The sequence below is a fragment of the Orycteropus afer genome, unplaced genomic scaffold (genome assembly GCF_000298275.1).
Source record: "Orycteropus afer afer isolate SDZICR_OR568_19922 unplaced genomic scaffold, OryAfe1.0 scaffold00069, whole genome shotgun sequence".
Lineage (NCBI taxonomy): Eukaryota > Metazoa > Chordata > Mammalia > Tubulidentata > Orycteropodidae > Orycteropus > Orycteropus afer.
The window spans coordinates 3,550,350-3,566,201 of NW_006921656.1; the positions used below are offsets into that span (position 1 = coordinate 3,550,350).

Sequence of the window (15,852 nt, forward strand, 5' to 3'; positions counted from 1 at the left end):
ATCATCTTTCTTTGGAATGGGCACAAATATGGATTTCTTCTAATCATTTGACCAGGTAGCCGTCTTCCAAATTTCTTGGCATAAATGAGTGAGTGCCTCCAGTGCTGTATCCGTTTGTTGGAACATCTCAGTGGGTATTCCATCAATCCTGGAGCCTTGTTTCTCACCAATTCCCTCAGTGCCACTTGGACTTCTTCCTTCAATACCTTTGGTTGTTGATCAAGTGCTACCTCCTGAAATAAGTTAACATCAATAGATTCTTTTTGATACAGTGACTCTGTGTATTCCTTCCATTTTCTTTTGATGCTTCCTGGATTATTCAATATTTTGCCTATAGAATTCTTCAATATTGCAACTTGAAACTTGATTTTTTTCTTCAGTTCTTTCAGCTTGAGAAATGCTGAGTGTTTTTTTTTTTTTTTTCCCTTTTGTTTTTCTATCTCCAGGTCTTTGCACATTATGTTACAATAATTGACTTTGTCTTCTCGAGCTGCTCTTTGAAATCTTCTCTTCAGCTCTATTATCTTGTCCTTTCTTCATTTGCTTTAGCTTCTCTCTGTTCAAGGGCAAGTTTCTGAGTCTCTTCTGACATCCATTTTGGTCTTTTCTTCCCTTTCTTGTCTTTTTACTGGTCGTTTGCTTTCTTCATGTATGATGTTCTTGATGTTATCCCACAATTCTGGGGTTTTTGGTCACATGTTCAGTGTGGCAAATCTGTTCTTCAGATGGTCTCTAAATCCAGGTAGGATATAATCAAGGTCATATTTTACCTCTCCTGGACTTACTTTAATTTCCTGTTAGCTTCCATTTGACCTTGGTTATGAGCAATTGATGGTCTGTTCCACAGTCAGCTCCTGGCCTTGTTTTGACTGATGATATTGAGCTTCTCCATCACCTCTTTCCACAGATGTAGTAGATTTGATTCCTGTGTGTTCCATCTGGAGACATCCATGTGTATAGCTGCCATTTATGTTGTTGAAAAAAGGTATTTGCAGTGAATAAGTCACTGGTCTTGCAAAATTCTCTCATGCGATCTCCAGCATCATTTCTGCCACCAAGGCTGTCTTTTCCAACTACTAATGATCCTTCTTTGTTTCCAGTTTTTGCATTCCAATCACCAGCAATAATCAATACACCTTAATTGAATGTTTGGTCAATTTCGGACAGCAGAAATTGGTAAAAATCTTGAATTTCTTCGTCTTTGGCTTTACTGGTTGATGCATAAATTTCAATAATAGTCATATTAACTAACCTTCATTGTAGGCATATAGATATTATCCTATCACTGACAGCATTGTACTTTGGGATAGATCTTGAAATGTTCATTTTGAATGATGAATGTGATGCCATTCCTCTTCAATTTGTCATTCCAGGCATAGTAGATCATATGATTGTCTGATTCAAAATAGGCAAAACCAGTCCATTTCAGCTCACTAATGCCTAGTATGGGAGCTCTGGTGGTGTAGTGCTTAAGGCATTTGACTGCTAACCAGAAGGCTGGCGGTTCAAACCCATCAGCCACTCCTTGGAAGGAAGGTTGGACAATCTACTTCCGTAGTGATACCACCTCAGAAACCCAAGGAGAGGTTGCTATGAGTCAGATCTGACTCGATGGCAGTGCAAATGCCTTGTATATTGATTGATCTTTATCCACTCCACCTCATTTTTGACAACTTCCAATTTTCCTACAGTCATACTTTGTGCAATCCATGTTCCGATTATTGATGAATGTTTGCAGCTATTTCTTCCCATTTTGAGTTGTGCCACATCAGCCAACGAAGGTCCCCAAAGCTTTATTTCATCCACATATCATTGAAGTCGACTCTACTTTGAGGAGGCATTTCTTCCCCAGTCATATTTTGAATATCTTCCAACCTGATGGGCTCATCTTCTGGCACTGTGTCAGACAGTGTTTCACTGCTATTCACAAGGTTTTCAGTGGCCAGCTTTCTTGGAAGTGGATGACATCACCCTTGTTCCCAGTCTACCTAAGTCTGGAAGCTCTGCTGAAACCTGTACCATGGGTGACCCTGCTAGTATCTGAAAACCAGTAGCATAGCCTTCAGTCTCACAGCAACACAGAAGCCACCACAGTACGAGTGATAGACAAGTGGTGGAAATAATAGGTAACTGAAATGATCTAGTCCTAGAAGGCCACATACTTCACGGGTCCATTCAAGTGAAAAGTCCAGAGCAGGCAGATGTATGCAGACAGAAGAGTGGAGATGCTCATGGGCAGGAATGAATGGGATAGGGATGGTGACTGTGGGTGTAGGGTTTCTCTCTGGCATCAGGGAAACTCTAAAATTAGCTGTGGTGGTGGTGGCACACCTCTGTGGATATGTTAGAAATACGCTGATTTATACATTTTGAATGGGTGAATGGTATGGTATGTGAACTGTATCCCAATAAAGCTACTGTTGGAGAAAACACTGTCTAGAATGTTGAGTTGTTGCCAAAACGAAATGACACAACATTCATGACTGTTCATACTCATTAAACAGCAGGTACCATCTTTTCCAGGGGCACTGTGGTGCAGATGACGGGGCACATCTGGTCATTTCAAACCCAGGGTGGTATGTGACGTCATGCCATGGGAAGGCTCAGTTTGAAACCTTTGCCTTCTGCTTTGTTTCTTTCTAGGGCAGAGGAATTTTCATACAAGGCGAAAAGGGTGAAAAGGTACGTCCCCCTCTTTGTAACACTCTTTCGAGGGCTGTAAAGATGGCTGGGAACAAGACGGGGGCTTGGTCGGGAGAGGTGTGTGCTAGCATTGTGCCTCCTGGCAGGAGTTCAAGGGAGAAGGGGTCTCCTGTGCCCAGTACTGAGCCTCATAGTCCCCTCCCCGACTTAGGTCATGGAAGCACACTTCATGGTCACGCTTCTTGGTCAATAGGCAGAGAGAGGGTGGAGATAGGAAATGGTGGTTGAGGACCAAGAAGCAGGGCCACATGTCTAGGGAGATTCAGGGAGATTCTGAGAGCAAAGTTGGCATTTGAGTTGCACCTGAGAGGTGGAGCTTTTTGAGAGGTCCTCCCAGGTGGTGAAGGATGCGAGCAGGACAGAGTGGGTGGGGAAGAGAGGGCTGAGGATGCAGGTGGTCAGAATATTTAGAACAGAGGCTACATAATCACCCCTGAAGACAGTGGGACATGGAGCTGGGAAGTTGTTTGCAACCTGGATGAAGAGCATTGAGTACCCGACGTGTTTGAGGCTGTGCCACAGTGGCAAGAAGCAATGAAAGGTCTGTGCATCCTGAGATGCACTGAGAACGTTCTTTCTGCAGATTGTCCAAATAGCAGATGCCAGCGGATCTGAGAAGGGAGGCACCAGGAGAACTGGGGAGATAGTCAAGAGATTGCAACATCCTGGTGATTGTGAGGATGACATGGGACTGGGCAGGGTTTCATTCTGTCATACACAGGTCACCCGTGAGTCAGAGCTAATTGATGGTAGCTTATAACCTTAGAAGTTATTCTCACCTGCCCTATATATATTCCTTTGAGTTGGATTGTGTCCAATAAAGGTTGAAATCCTGACCTCTGTGCTTGGGAACATGACCTTGTTTCAAAATACAGTTTTAAGTGAAATCAGACAAAGTCATACCTGAGTAGGGTGGTTACTAAGCCTAATTCCTTCTGAGTAGCATCTTCTGAAAGGGGAGCAGAGACATGGAGCAAACTTCATACATGGGGGAAGACAGCACATGAGGACTCATGTGCAAACAGTGAAGGACACCAAGGGTTGCCAGGGCCACCAGCAACTAGGACAGAGACATGAAGCAGGTCCTCTCTTAGACAGGCAGACCGTGGAGATACTGCAGTGTTTCCAGACCACCACAATAAGGAGAGCCTCGTGATAAAGAGTCACAAGAATTTTCTGGTTCCCAGTGCACATCAAAGTTATGTTTACACTAGAATGGAGTCCACGAAGTGTGCAATCGCATGATGTAAAAAGTGTGAAATATTGTGAAAATGACTAAAATGGAAGCCAGAGACAGGAAGGGAGCACATGCTATTGGAAAAATGGCGCCCATAGACTTGCTTGACTCCGGTCACCTCGTACCTTCAGTTAGTGAAAACCCCAATACTGGCAAAGAAGTGCAATGAAACAAGGCGTGCCTGTGCTCAGAAGGCACTGACATGGCTAACCCTCTAAATTGAGGCTTGTAGCCTCCAAAAGTGTGAGAGGTAAATTTTTGTTCTTTAAAAAAAAAAAAAAAAAACTATTGCAAGAGTTTCAAAGGGAGGTGATGAGGGTCAGAGCTGGGGTGGCTTAGCAGATCCTGAAAAATCCAGGACGCCTTCTGAGGAAGAAAGCTCACTCAGCTGTTGGCTAAGGAGAAATGAAAAGCAGAGACTGACCAGAAGTGCCACCGTCCACTCACACCAGCTGCTAAAGACAAAACAACGCAGAAACGCTCCCATTTCCCAGGACAGGCAGCCACGAGGCTCCGTGAGAGCACGTTGTCGATGGCATCCTCGGAGTCTTATGGCCTCAGAGCACCCTGCCGAGCGCCTGCCCCGGCGGCGCACCCAGCACTCACATCACCGTCTCCTGGCTGCTGGCACAGACCAGGTGCTCGGTTGCAGTGCAGACAGCCTTCTCAGGACCACGCGTTCTCTCCCTGAGGCCAGCCTACTGAAGGCCTCAGCAATGCCCACTCCCTTTACTCCAGCCGGTCACGTGGAGGTTTACTCTAAGGAGATCCCCAAGGATACACACCGGTGCCTCCCGCAGGTTGCGTTCAGTGTGATCAGTGCACACTAACCACTACTCCTGGGAAGCACGGGCTTCCGGGGACTCACTTACCAATCTGCAGTGAACAATTGTACATGGGTTTCACTGCATATTACACTCCTGGCTAATCCGCCCCTGAGTGTAATTCATAAGTGATATTGGAAACAGCAGTGGTGCTGTGCAGTGAGCAAAGGGTTAAGTGACTCATTGGACAGCCAGGGGCCACAGTAGCAGTCTAGTGCAAAATCCCATTTAGAAGAGAAGTTAATGACTAGAAAATGTAGACAGTGGTTTGTTAAGTTTAAAAACATGTTGGGAAGTGTATGTAATCAGATGATCCTAGTTGTGAGTATGAGTGTGAGTGTGCATGGAGTGAGAGGAAGAGAGAGACTTATTGAACGATTGATTCTGGAGATTTCCACAGCTCCTGGTTGTCCCTGGATGCTTGCAGACCTGTGTATGTTCAGGACCAAGTGTTACTGGAGTCAGTGGAAGGTGTGAGGGCTGGAGTCACAGGCCTAGCTTCAGTTCTCACTGCCTCATTTTAACCATGGCCTGTGGGCCGCTCTGGACTGGTTTTCTTTCCTGTGGAAGGATGATATAATAGCCCTTAATATGTGAGGTGGCTGGAGGATTAAGAAGGAGCCCTGGTGGTGCAGTGGTTAAATCGTTTGGCCAAAAGTTCAGCAGTTGGAACTCACTAGCTGCTCCATGGGAGAAAGATAAGACAATCTGCTTCCTTGAAGATCACAGCCTTGGCAACCCTCTGGGACAGTTTTCCTCTGTCCTGTAGGGTCACTAGAAGTTGGAATCACCTTGATGCCAGTGGGTTTGGTTTGGTGGGAGGATTAAAGGAGACAGTACGCATCATGGGTTTGACATGGGTTTGACCCAGTGCCCAGGAACTCATTACTATGATGATGATGTTCTTGCTACACCAACATTGCAGCGTTCAATACTTTCATGGTGATGATGGTCATGATGACAAAAGGCTACTGCTCTGGTCTGGTTTGGAGCCGTCAGAGTGGAGTCAGGGATAGCAGGGAGGAGGGCAATATCTCCCAGAGCCCTCTTTCAGTCCTTGCTTCTTCCAACTTGAGAACATCAACAAGCACAGTGTGGGTGTTGGTGTAAGGTTTCAGTCCATGGTGTATGGTGATAGTGTCTCAGAATCTTCTGGGCCATGAATCCCAGGGGTGGAAAAAGATTTGGAAGAAACAAAAAACAAGGTAAAAGTATGCACTTGCCAATGAACTTCCTTTAGTCCTTCTGTTCTGAGGGAAGCCAAGGTCTTCACAGAGGAGGAGCCCGCCTTTTTTGGACCTACAACGCCCTCTAGTGTCTGGAAGCTGGAGCATCTCTCCAGTTTTCCTCTGTGTGGAGACTCACGCTTTGCCATGGTGGGAAGGCTCTGCTGTTGTTTGGGTAATTCTCTTCAGCCTAGGAAGCTGGCATCTGGGAGGGAAGAGGGCAAAGGGACGCTTGGATTTGTGGGCACAGGTGACGGAAAGAAAGCAGGTTTTAGGGGTTGGGTAGACCTAGGTTTGGATCCAGTTCTTGCGTAGCTGGCTGGGCCATCTTCAGATGGTATCCCTCAGCTTCCTCATCTGTGAAAGGGGGCTGTGATGCCTGTCTCTCAGGGCTGTTCTTGGGTTAGAAGGAGCTCTGGTGGCAAGTGCTTAAGGCATTTGACTGCTAACCAAAAGGTTGGCAGTTCAAACCCACCAGCCATTCTGTGGAAGGAAGACAGGGCAATCCACTTCTGTAAAGATTTATCACCTCAGAAACCCAATGGGGGTCGCTATGAGTCGGAATCAACTGTGATGCCTATTTCCCAGGCCTGTTCTTGGCTTAGAGGAGGCTTGTAATGCTGATGCAGATGCCTTACCTAGTCTGGCACACAGTAGGTACATGTTAAAAATCCATCCCAGGGCCTGTATCACTTTCTGTTTTTGCTAGAAGTTATCACTAAAATTCAGTAAGGGGTGACATGGTTTCTCCTTGAGTAGAGGCTACCCAAGGAGCTATCACCAGAGCTCCACCACTGAGTATCTATTTGTCATTATTATTTTCTATTTAATACCAATCCAGGTACTAAAACCAGGGCTGGACCCCACCTTCCAGGAGCTCCTAAGTCAAGTGGAAGAGACACATAGCAAAGTCTGTCTACATGGTTCTGTTGCAGCCTGAGTCTTCTCCCTGCCCCTTTAAGGGCATCACTGTACCACCTTTATTCCCCCACCCTTGCTTCTACATGGACAGAGTCATGATTAAGATGCTGCCCAATCCAGAGAGAGAGAGAGAGAGAGAGAGAGAGAGAGAGAGATTTGTTTACTTCAAGGGGTTGGCTCATGCAACTGTAGGGGCTGGCAGGTCCCAAATCCATGGATCAGGCTGGAGACTCCTGCAGGCTTGAGGCCTCAGATCCATAGCTCTGGTAACAGAAACAGTGCAGACTGGAAGGAGGGAGAGAGAGTGCTGCCAACATATTTACATTGTAGTCTGATGCCAACCACGCCTCAGGAAATTCCCTTTTCAACTAATCCATTGATCGCATGACATTGGCTTACCATATTTTTATGCAAATAAGGTGCAGGTTACCTGGTTTTTTTGCAAACCACCAACCCTCCTTACACATTAGTTTCTTATGTGCACTGTACATATTATATGCATGGGCACATTATTTATGTGGGTGCATTATATGTGAAAATACAGTGCATTACAGAAGGTCATTACATTACATCACATTACAGAACAGTGGCCCCAACCACTGGGAACTATAGCCTTCCCAAGTTGACACATAAAATTCACCATCAAGGGACACAGTAGGGGGAGTCTTCCCAGACCCTGGCCGAGGCTGGATGACATTTTGTAGAGAGCAAGGAGCCCTTGAGACCCACAGGAAATGAAATTGAGGCCGAGTGTCCCCTAAAGCCATGTGCAATCAGTAACCAAGCACTCAGCATTTGGCAGAGGAAAACCAAAACAAAACTACAACCAGAAAGTCCTTTCTTCAGCGTTTTCACAGAAATCCATATGGCAATAAATAACACTTCATATGGATTTTATGCTCAGATTTCACAGTGTGCTGCTCCAGAAAAAAAATTAATAAAAAATAAAAAACAGCAAAGAGGAGACACTGAGCTGAATTTTGTTGAGTTCATTTACTCAGCAGCAGACAGAACTTTGGGCGACACAAACATTGCTCTGTTATCTCTTATGGTTTTCTTCCATTTTGACTGAGACCCTAGAGCTGCCAGAGAATGAACATGGGAAACAAGGAGCTCTGAACCAAACAGACTGCTGAGGTTGGTCCACCTTCCTGGGATGCCAGCATGTTCAAACCTCAAGAGTGGTCTGAGGATGACGCCAGAGTCTAGAGCAGCGTGAAGTCTGGAATCATCCTGGAGCAGAGTCTACACTGGAGCTAAATGAACAAGGTGTTAATTGGACAACTGATGAGAGAATAGTGAGACCGTAAGGATGGAACACCCCCATCTGTCAGTCTGTCCTGATGTGGTTGCTTATGTGCTGTCACGATGCTGCAAGCTAGGCCGCTGGCATTTCGAGGACCAGCAGAGTCCCCCATGGTGGAGAGTTTTCAGTGGAGCTTCCAGACTAAGACAGACTGGGAACAAAGGTCTGGAGGTTGACTGTGAATGGATCACGACAGAATATCGTGCAATGTTGTGCTGGAAGATGAGCTGCCATGTTGGAAGGCGCCCAGATACACAGGGGCCACAACAGTGGACCAGTGAGCTTGCAGATGGCCCAGGACCAGGCAGTGCTTTGGTCTGTTGTACACGGGGCCACCGTGAGTGGGAGCCGACACGGTGGGAATGGTCAGCGGCCAGTCAGGACGGAATGAAGGAGGCAGCTGGCTCTTGGAAAAGTAGGGTTCTGGCTGCATGTGTACCAAACCTGCCTCCCGGGAGCCCACAGCTTCCTGAGGTTTGGCCATAAAAGTGGTCCTTCGGAATTGAAGTAAGTAGGCTACTCCCCTCTTGCTGTGGGCCATGATACAGACTGGTTTTCAGGAAAGGAATGTCAACTGGGGGGAGATGGGAGACCCCCTGCGCAAAAGCTACACCCCTAGTGGGTTGGGGAATGCCTCAGCTCTGAATATCTTCCTTTGGCTTGAACATGCAGCCTTTGAAATGTCAACTGCACGTGAAGTTGCATTTGATCTTGAAACGCTGCTACAGTCAGGCCATGCCCCTAAAGGATACCAGCCCACTCCATGGAGCTTGGAAAATGATGTTCAGTGTGTTTGGGTGCTCTTCCTGCCAGCTGTGATGCAGGCCTCGTGTCTCTTCCCCATGTGTCTTAATTGTCTTCCCTGGGTGCTCTCTGCACGTGTCTGCCTCCCTCCCTATGACCCCGCACCCCATACCAAGGGGTGCTCCCTCCCCAGTGCCTTTCAATGTGCCGTGCACTGACTCATTCCCTTCCAAGTGCATTGACTTATTCTTCCCAACAGTTGCAGGAAGAAGTTATTTTTATCCCTGTTTCATGGAAAAGGCCACTGAGGCTCAGAGAAACACTCACACTGATGTTTTCACACTAAGACCCTGTAGAAGTGTGACAAAGTTGTTTACAATAAGTTCTGGTTTGTTCAGTGACTGGGAAAACTCATGACTACCACGTACTTAGGGCCAGGCACTGTGCTTGGGGCAGGGAAACATATGGACTGAGGGACACCAACTACTTAGGGCCAGACACTGTGTTCAGGGCCAGGACACACATGTGGGACACCAATTCTGGAGTATGATGACCTCAGCCTTCTTCACCTGTGGTTAGAAGGGGTGAGGGGATGAAGAGTGTGTACCAGTGAATACGGCAACCTGGACTTGATTCTGCGAGCTCAACAGGTTTAAGCAGGACTGTGCTTTAGAAAAGGAGTTCTGATGGCTATACGGCTAGTAGGGCCATGTCAATGGCTAGAAGTGATGTCCACACACACAGCCCAGTCTTGACTAGATGAGGACCTTGAAGCAGCCCCTGATCTCATCTTACCAAAGGACCTACCTACCTACGCAGCAGCCACCTTTGTGCCTCAGGTCTTAACTGCAGGTGACAGCCAACTCTGCTTTCACAGTGACAGTCTCAGATCCCAATGTGACGGACACATCTTGTGCCACAAGAATGGTCCTTCCCACCCAAGCTGGTCCTTCCTTTTGTGTCTCAAAGGCAGGCTCTACCGGAGATTGTAAGAGGGGAGTTTCTGGGAGGTGGGAGTAGACTGCACAGGGAACGAGGAGGGCCCCTGCTGCACGGGGCTTTTCCTCCTGGTGCCTCCCTTCCAAGGCAGTGACCAGGAAAGACCTCCAGAAAACACCAGGAGCTCGTAAATATCAGGGCTCCTAGTGCAAGTGAAGGAGCCCTGGTGGTGCAGTGGTTAAGCACTCAGATGCTAAAGAAAATGTTGGCGGTTCAAACCACCAGCCACTCCATAGAAGGAAGATGTGGCAGTCTGGTTCTGTCTGATTACAGCCTTGGAAACTCTATGGGGCGGTTCTACTGTGTCCTGTGGGTTGCTGTGAGTTGGGTTTGAGTTTGCTGCAGGTGAAACACATGCTACAGTGAGGGATAGTGGGCACATCTTTGTTTTATTGTCACTGTTCTTCCCAAGGGCCTGGGATGGAACATAAGCAATAGCCCACCATGTGGAATCGATCAACAACACTCTGATTTTTTCTGCGATCGAGTGAGTTTGTCTCAAAAGAAGATGCCGTGTAGTGGAAAAGTCATAACATCAGCTTTCATTGACATCTTAATTTGTGCCAGTTACTCAGATGATGTCATAGCCTCTTAGAGCCCCTTCATGGAGGCTGGCCAGTGGGCAGGCCTGAGCCTAGTAAATATGGCCTTCAAGTAGGCTGGGTCATGCCCGGGACCCTGGGACTGGCCAGTGGGCAGGGCTGAGCCTGGTAAACCTGACTCTTGCTAGTTGCCATAAAGTCAGCCCCTGACTGATGCCCATCCCGTGTGCAATGGCATGAAACACTGCCTGGTCCTGTGCCATTCCCATGGCCGGTTCTAGATCATACGATTGTGATCTGTGCAGTTTTCACTGGCTGACTTTTGGAGTAGATCACCAGACCTCCTTCCTAGTCCCTCTCTGTCCGGGAGCTCCACTGAAACGTGTTCAGCGTCACAGTGCTATGCCGGCCTCCACTGCCATGTGGGTGGTACCTGTGCCTGAGGTGCACTGGCTGCGAATTGAACCCGGGTCTCCCGTGTGGGACCTGAGCTTCCTACCACTGACCCACCAGTGCCTCTGTCTGGCTCCAGATTCCCATATGCTCAGTCCTGCAGGTGATGACCATCACTCCTTCCCTGCCCTTCTCCTGAAAGTGTGCTCCTGTCTGGGAATTCCTGATCCTTAAAAACCATGCCCACATGGAAATCAGCACCTCTTTTATGTAGTGACTGCATGACAGAGACTCTGAGGGGGAAAAAAAAAACCATAAATTATATGCGTGTGTTTGTGTGTGTGAAACTTGTAAGATGTGTTTATGCTGTTTGCTGCTAGCTCTGGGTCCCTTTCTGCTCTGGCTGTTTAATCAGCGCCCCCATCTCCTATTCTTAGCCTGAGCATTAATGTGCATTATTCATGCTTATCGAGTTGAAGAACTGGTTGAGTGCCTTCTATTTTTACAATAATTAAAGGGTTTAGGGGGAGATAAATTTAGCTGCTTACGTGCCCTCAAATAGCCCTGTTGGATGCTGAGAGTTGGAATAAATAAAGGTGCCACGGGTCCTGTCCTTGGTGCTGAAGGACACCTTGGAGGAGTTTGGTGTTCACGGGATCTCACAGCCCCGGGCAGGCAGAGCTGGATTAGGAAAGTCTGCACTTTTCCCTCCAGCTCCGTCTGACACTCAGACTCTTGTCAAGTCTAATCGACCAGTCACAGGACCAAGGGCTTCATTCTGGAGGAAACAAGCATTTATGGGATGGAGAAATGCTGGGCTGCTGGCCTGGGAAGGATTTGGAGCCTGTGGGTGCCACTCTAGACACAGCCAGGCTGGGCTCAGACCACTGCTCAGACACTTAGCAGCTATGTGACACCAGGTCAATGACCTAGCCCTGTGATCCTTGCTGTCCTCATCTATATACTGGGGTTCTAATAACACTTGCCTCAGAGGGTTGCTGTAAGGATGAAATGAGCTAATGAAAATAGATGACTTAGGTTTATAAAAAGTGCTCCAAAGTGCTTGTTATAATTGCCACTGCACCATTATTTCATACACCAGATGATGTCTTCTGAGTCCGAGGCATCAATGAGGTCTTGTCCCCAGAGGCACCAACAGCTGTAAAATGTCAGAACTCATCTGCCCCGCCTCAGGGCAACTCCTCCAACTCCCCAGGCTCCAGGTAGGCCAGAGCAGGTTATTAGAAAACCAGTCTAGGCGGCTGACTTAAAGGCATGGATGCCCTTCCCTTCATCTGAAGTAGTTCCCTAAGCACCTAAGAATAACCGTACGTGGTACTGATAAGCATTTACTCTCTGCCAAGAAGTATGCACATGCTGTTTAAGGTAAATTTTAAGGTAGATTGTATTGTACCTTGTGTTTCAGTTGATTAACCATTAGACCAGGTGCAAGTGATTCGAACTCACCTTTTCTGACCACCTGAAGGAGCTCTGGTGGTGTAGTGGGTAAGGCATTTGGTTCAAACCCCCAGCTGCATGGGAGAAAGGCGAGGCAGTCTGCTTCCATAGAGCTTGACAGCCTCTCTACAGTGCAACTTGATGGCAGTGAGATTTTCTGTTTTTGACCACAGAGCCACTTGGCTGCTAACTGAAAGGTTGGAGGTTGGAGTACAACCAGAGGTGCTTGGCAGACAGACCTGGAGACCTACTTTTGAAAAATCAGCCAATGAAAACCCTGTGGGGCACAGCCCCACACTGACACACAGTGGCAGGGGGCATGAGTTGGTGTTAACTCCACGGCACCTGTTTTTTGTCCCACAACCTGCATTTATCAGCCCCAAGCAGTGTTTGCCAGACTTGAGAGACTTCAGAATGACCTGGAGGGTTGGGGAGGCCACAGATTTCCCGGCCCACCCCCAGTATCTGATTCGGCAGGTCTGGAATCTGCATTTTTAACAAGGGCCCTTGTGATACTGGGGTGACTGACTGGTCTGGGGACCTCACTGTAAGAACCAGTGCCTAGTATTCGGCACCCCCCTGAAGTCCTCTGCTTCCTGACCCTTGTGATGCAGCCCCTCGAGCAGTGTCTTGGTGAGCATTTAAATGTCAGCTTTGATGTTTAATTAACCAGAAGAGCAAGGGGGCTGCCCGCTGCCTCTTTTTTCTGTGTGGTGCCTGATGACTAAGCTTCCGGATGCGGACAGGTGGGTGTCTGTGGGGAGGTAATTTCCTGTTGGCATGTGAGCCCTCCCAGGGTGCTCCAAATGGGGTCATGAGGCAGTGTGCATGTGGGGTGGGGAGCTGGGAGTTGAGGGGCAGCTGAGACCTCAGAGTGTAGAGCCCAGATGTTGGAATGAAGGCTGATACTGGGTGCAGCGGCTGGAGCGAAGGTGAGTGAGGCTGTCTTCCCTGGGCCTTATTATCTTGTTCTGTAACATGTTTTTCATGATTTGTCTTGCTTTTAAAACCCGAGTGTTGAGGTTCTGGTTGTCTTCCCAAAATAATAGCCCAGTACTTGTTTAGAATTTCCCTGTGTATAAGGCATTTCCCAAGGCACCGTCTCAGGGCATCTTATCTGCCATCTTGGGCCACAGGTGCTATTCCTCGTGCATCACCCGTATCATAGAGACCAGAGGAGAAGGGACTTGCTCAGCTAAGACAAGGCAAAGGCCTCCTGTGGAGCCAGACCTCTTCCCTCCAATCTACTGCCTTCCCTCCAATCTAGTGCCTTCCTTCCCTCGCTCTCCCTTCTTTCCACTCTTTCCTCCTATCCTTCTTCCTTCTATTTCTTTTTTCTCTGTTTTCTCCCTTCCCTCCTTTTCCCTTTCCTTCTGTACTTTACAGTGGTCTTAGCTACACATCTTCCTTTGGAAATCTCACTGTCTAAGCCTGACCTTACTAATTATAGGCTCTCTTTAGTTTCTTCCTCACCCCTTTTCAAGGCCCACTCCATGGGTTTTTGGTACTTTCTTAGTTCTGAATACCATACAAACAGCTGGAGTTTCAGTAATATTTTATAGTCTCCAAGTTATGTTCATATTAATTTCTTGTGTGAAAGAAGTACTGGCCTCCATTTTACAGCTGATGAATTCAAGAGTCACATAGGTTAAGTGACTTTCCTATTGGCATATGGATCTATGCATGGGCAGTCTGGGGCTCAAACCTTCTTTTTTTGAAGTCACTGAAGGAGTGGATGGTGAGTCCAGGTGGAGAATATGGGGAGGGACATCATGGTGTGTGTGTGTGTGTGTGTGTGTGTGTTCTGTAATGCTGGAATTAAGTGACACTAACCCATGAAATATCTGGGTGAAGCTGGCTTTTTATTGGGGACATCATTTTTGAGAGGACAGCAACCCATCTGATGAAATTGTTGGCTCTTGTGATGATTTAGAAATGGAAATTCCTCAGAATGTCTGTCTGTTGGGCCAGTGTGATTATCTTAACCATATAAGATGGAAAAGGAGAGGCTTTGGGAGTCATTACCCTCTTGACCCAGAAAATATTCCCCTCTAAGTAGTCTACTGGTCAGTTTCTTAGAATACAAAGCAAGGCTAGCTCAATCCCTGTGACAAGGCAGAAGAGGCTGGCTCTCGGACCCCAGTCATCTAAAACCAGTGGGCACATTGTCAGTTTCCTTGGGAAGCACGGATTCTGAAACTCATTTTCCAATCTTGATTTAAGATGAGAACCATGAGCTCTGAGCATCTCGCTAACTTGGCCAAGGCCAGTGGTACTGAGTGAGGGAGGAAGAATTGGAGCTGTGTCTGGCCAGCTCTAGAGATCACTATCTTTCCACCACACTATGCTGTCCCTCTTGTTTCTCAGGGGTTCCCCACTCCAAGACTAATTTTCAAGTACAAGAGTATCCCCCACTGTCTCCCTCTGGACACACACATAGGCTTTTGAAAGACTCTCAATGCCTGTGGGGTCCTGTGCAAAGCCAGGCTCTATCAAGATGGAGGAGATTGAATCTTACCTCCCCATCCCTAATCTACCATCCTGTGGGTGAGACAATTCATACAGGGCACATTTTGTTGAACATTTATTTGAAAGAACCAACAGCTATGGGAGAAGGCCAAGTTCTGGAACTCTCTGGAGTTCTGTCGTTGTCCCTGGTTCCCTATATTGGATGGTCCTGGGCATTCCAGTGTCCTGTGCTCCCTCCCCTTTGTTCCTGAGACAGGGACTCATTAAGACACTCCTCACTCTGCCTTCAGCTGTAGGACTTCATGACCTGCAGGCTCTACATGACAGACTGGCCTTTAAAGGACTGCCATTTTAAGTGGGTAATCAGCCTTCGGGAGCCCTGCACCAGCATAGGCCTGATTCTGGAGGAAAACACCATCTAGGACATTTCCTAATGGAAAGTCTGGACTCTTTTGTGATGGAAAATCTTCAGCGTGGCCCTAGAAGTATAGAAAGGAGCCTGGGAGGCTCAAGTAGTCTGAGTTGGACCGCTAGCCTGAAGTTTGGTAGTTCAAACACACTGAGGGTCCTGCAGATGAAAGGACTTGGTGATCTGCTTTTGTGAAGGTTGCAGTTGTTGTTGTGGCCAGGTGCATCAAGTATACTCTGACTCAAAGCAATCCCATGGGTTGCCCTGTAGGTGTTCTAGTCTGTAATGTCTCCAGAAGCAGTCACCAGGTCTTCCCTCTTACCCCTGGTAACCACTAATAAACTTTCTTCTCGATACATTTGCCTTTTCTTATCTTTTTATGTAAGTGAGGTCATACAATGTTTGTCCTTTTGTGATCGGCTCATTTCACTCAGCGTAATGTCTTCAAGCCCCATCCATACTGCAGCACGCATCGAGACTTCATTTATCCGATGGGCTGAGTGGTGTTCCACTGTATGTATGGATCACGCTTTGTTTATCCTTCATCTGGTGATGGGCATTTAGGTTGTGTCCACCTACTGGCTTTTGTGAACAGTGCTGCAGTGACTGTTACCATTACAG

At 47.4% G+C, this 15,852-nt stretch overlaps 1 protein-coding gene across 1 annotated transcript in view; it reads left to right on the plus strand.

The window, feature by feature from the left end:
- The window catches only part of COL22A1 (collagen type XXII alpha 1 chain), a 291,312-nt gene that overhangs the window by 69,426 nt on the left and 206,034 nt on the right, over positions 1-15,852 (plus strand). The window contains exon 11 of the mRNA XM_007940570.1: positions 2,644-2,682. Coding sequence (XP_007938761.1) covers positions 2,644-2,682 — 39 coding nt within the window. The remainder of the gene's footprint in view (positions 1-2,643; positions 2,683-15,852) is intronic.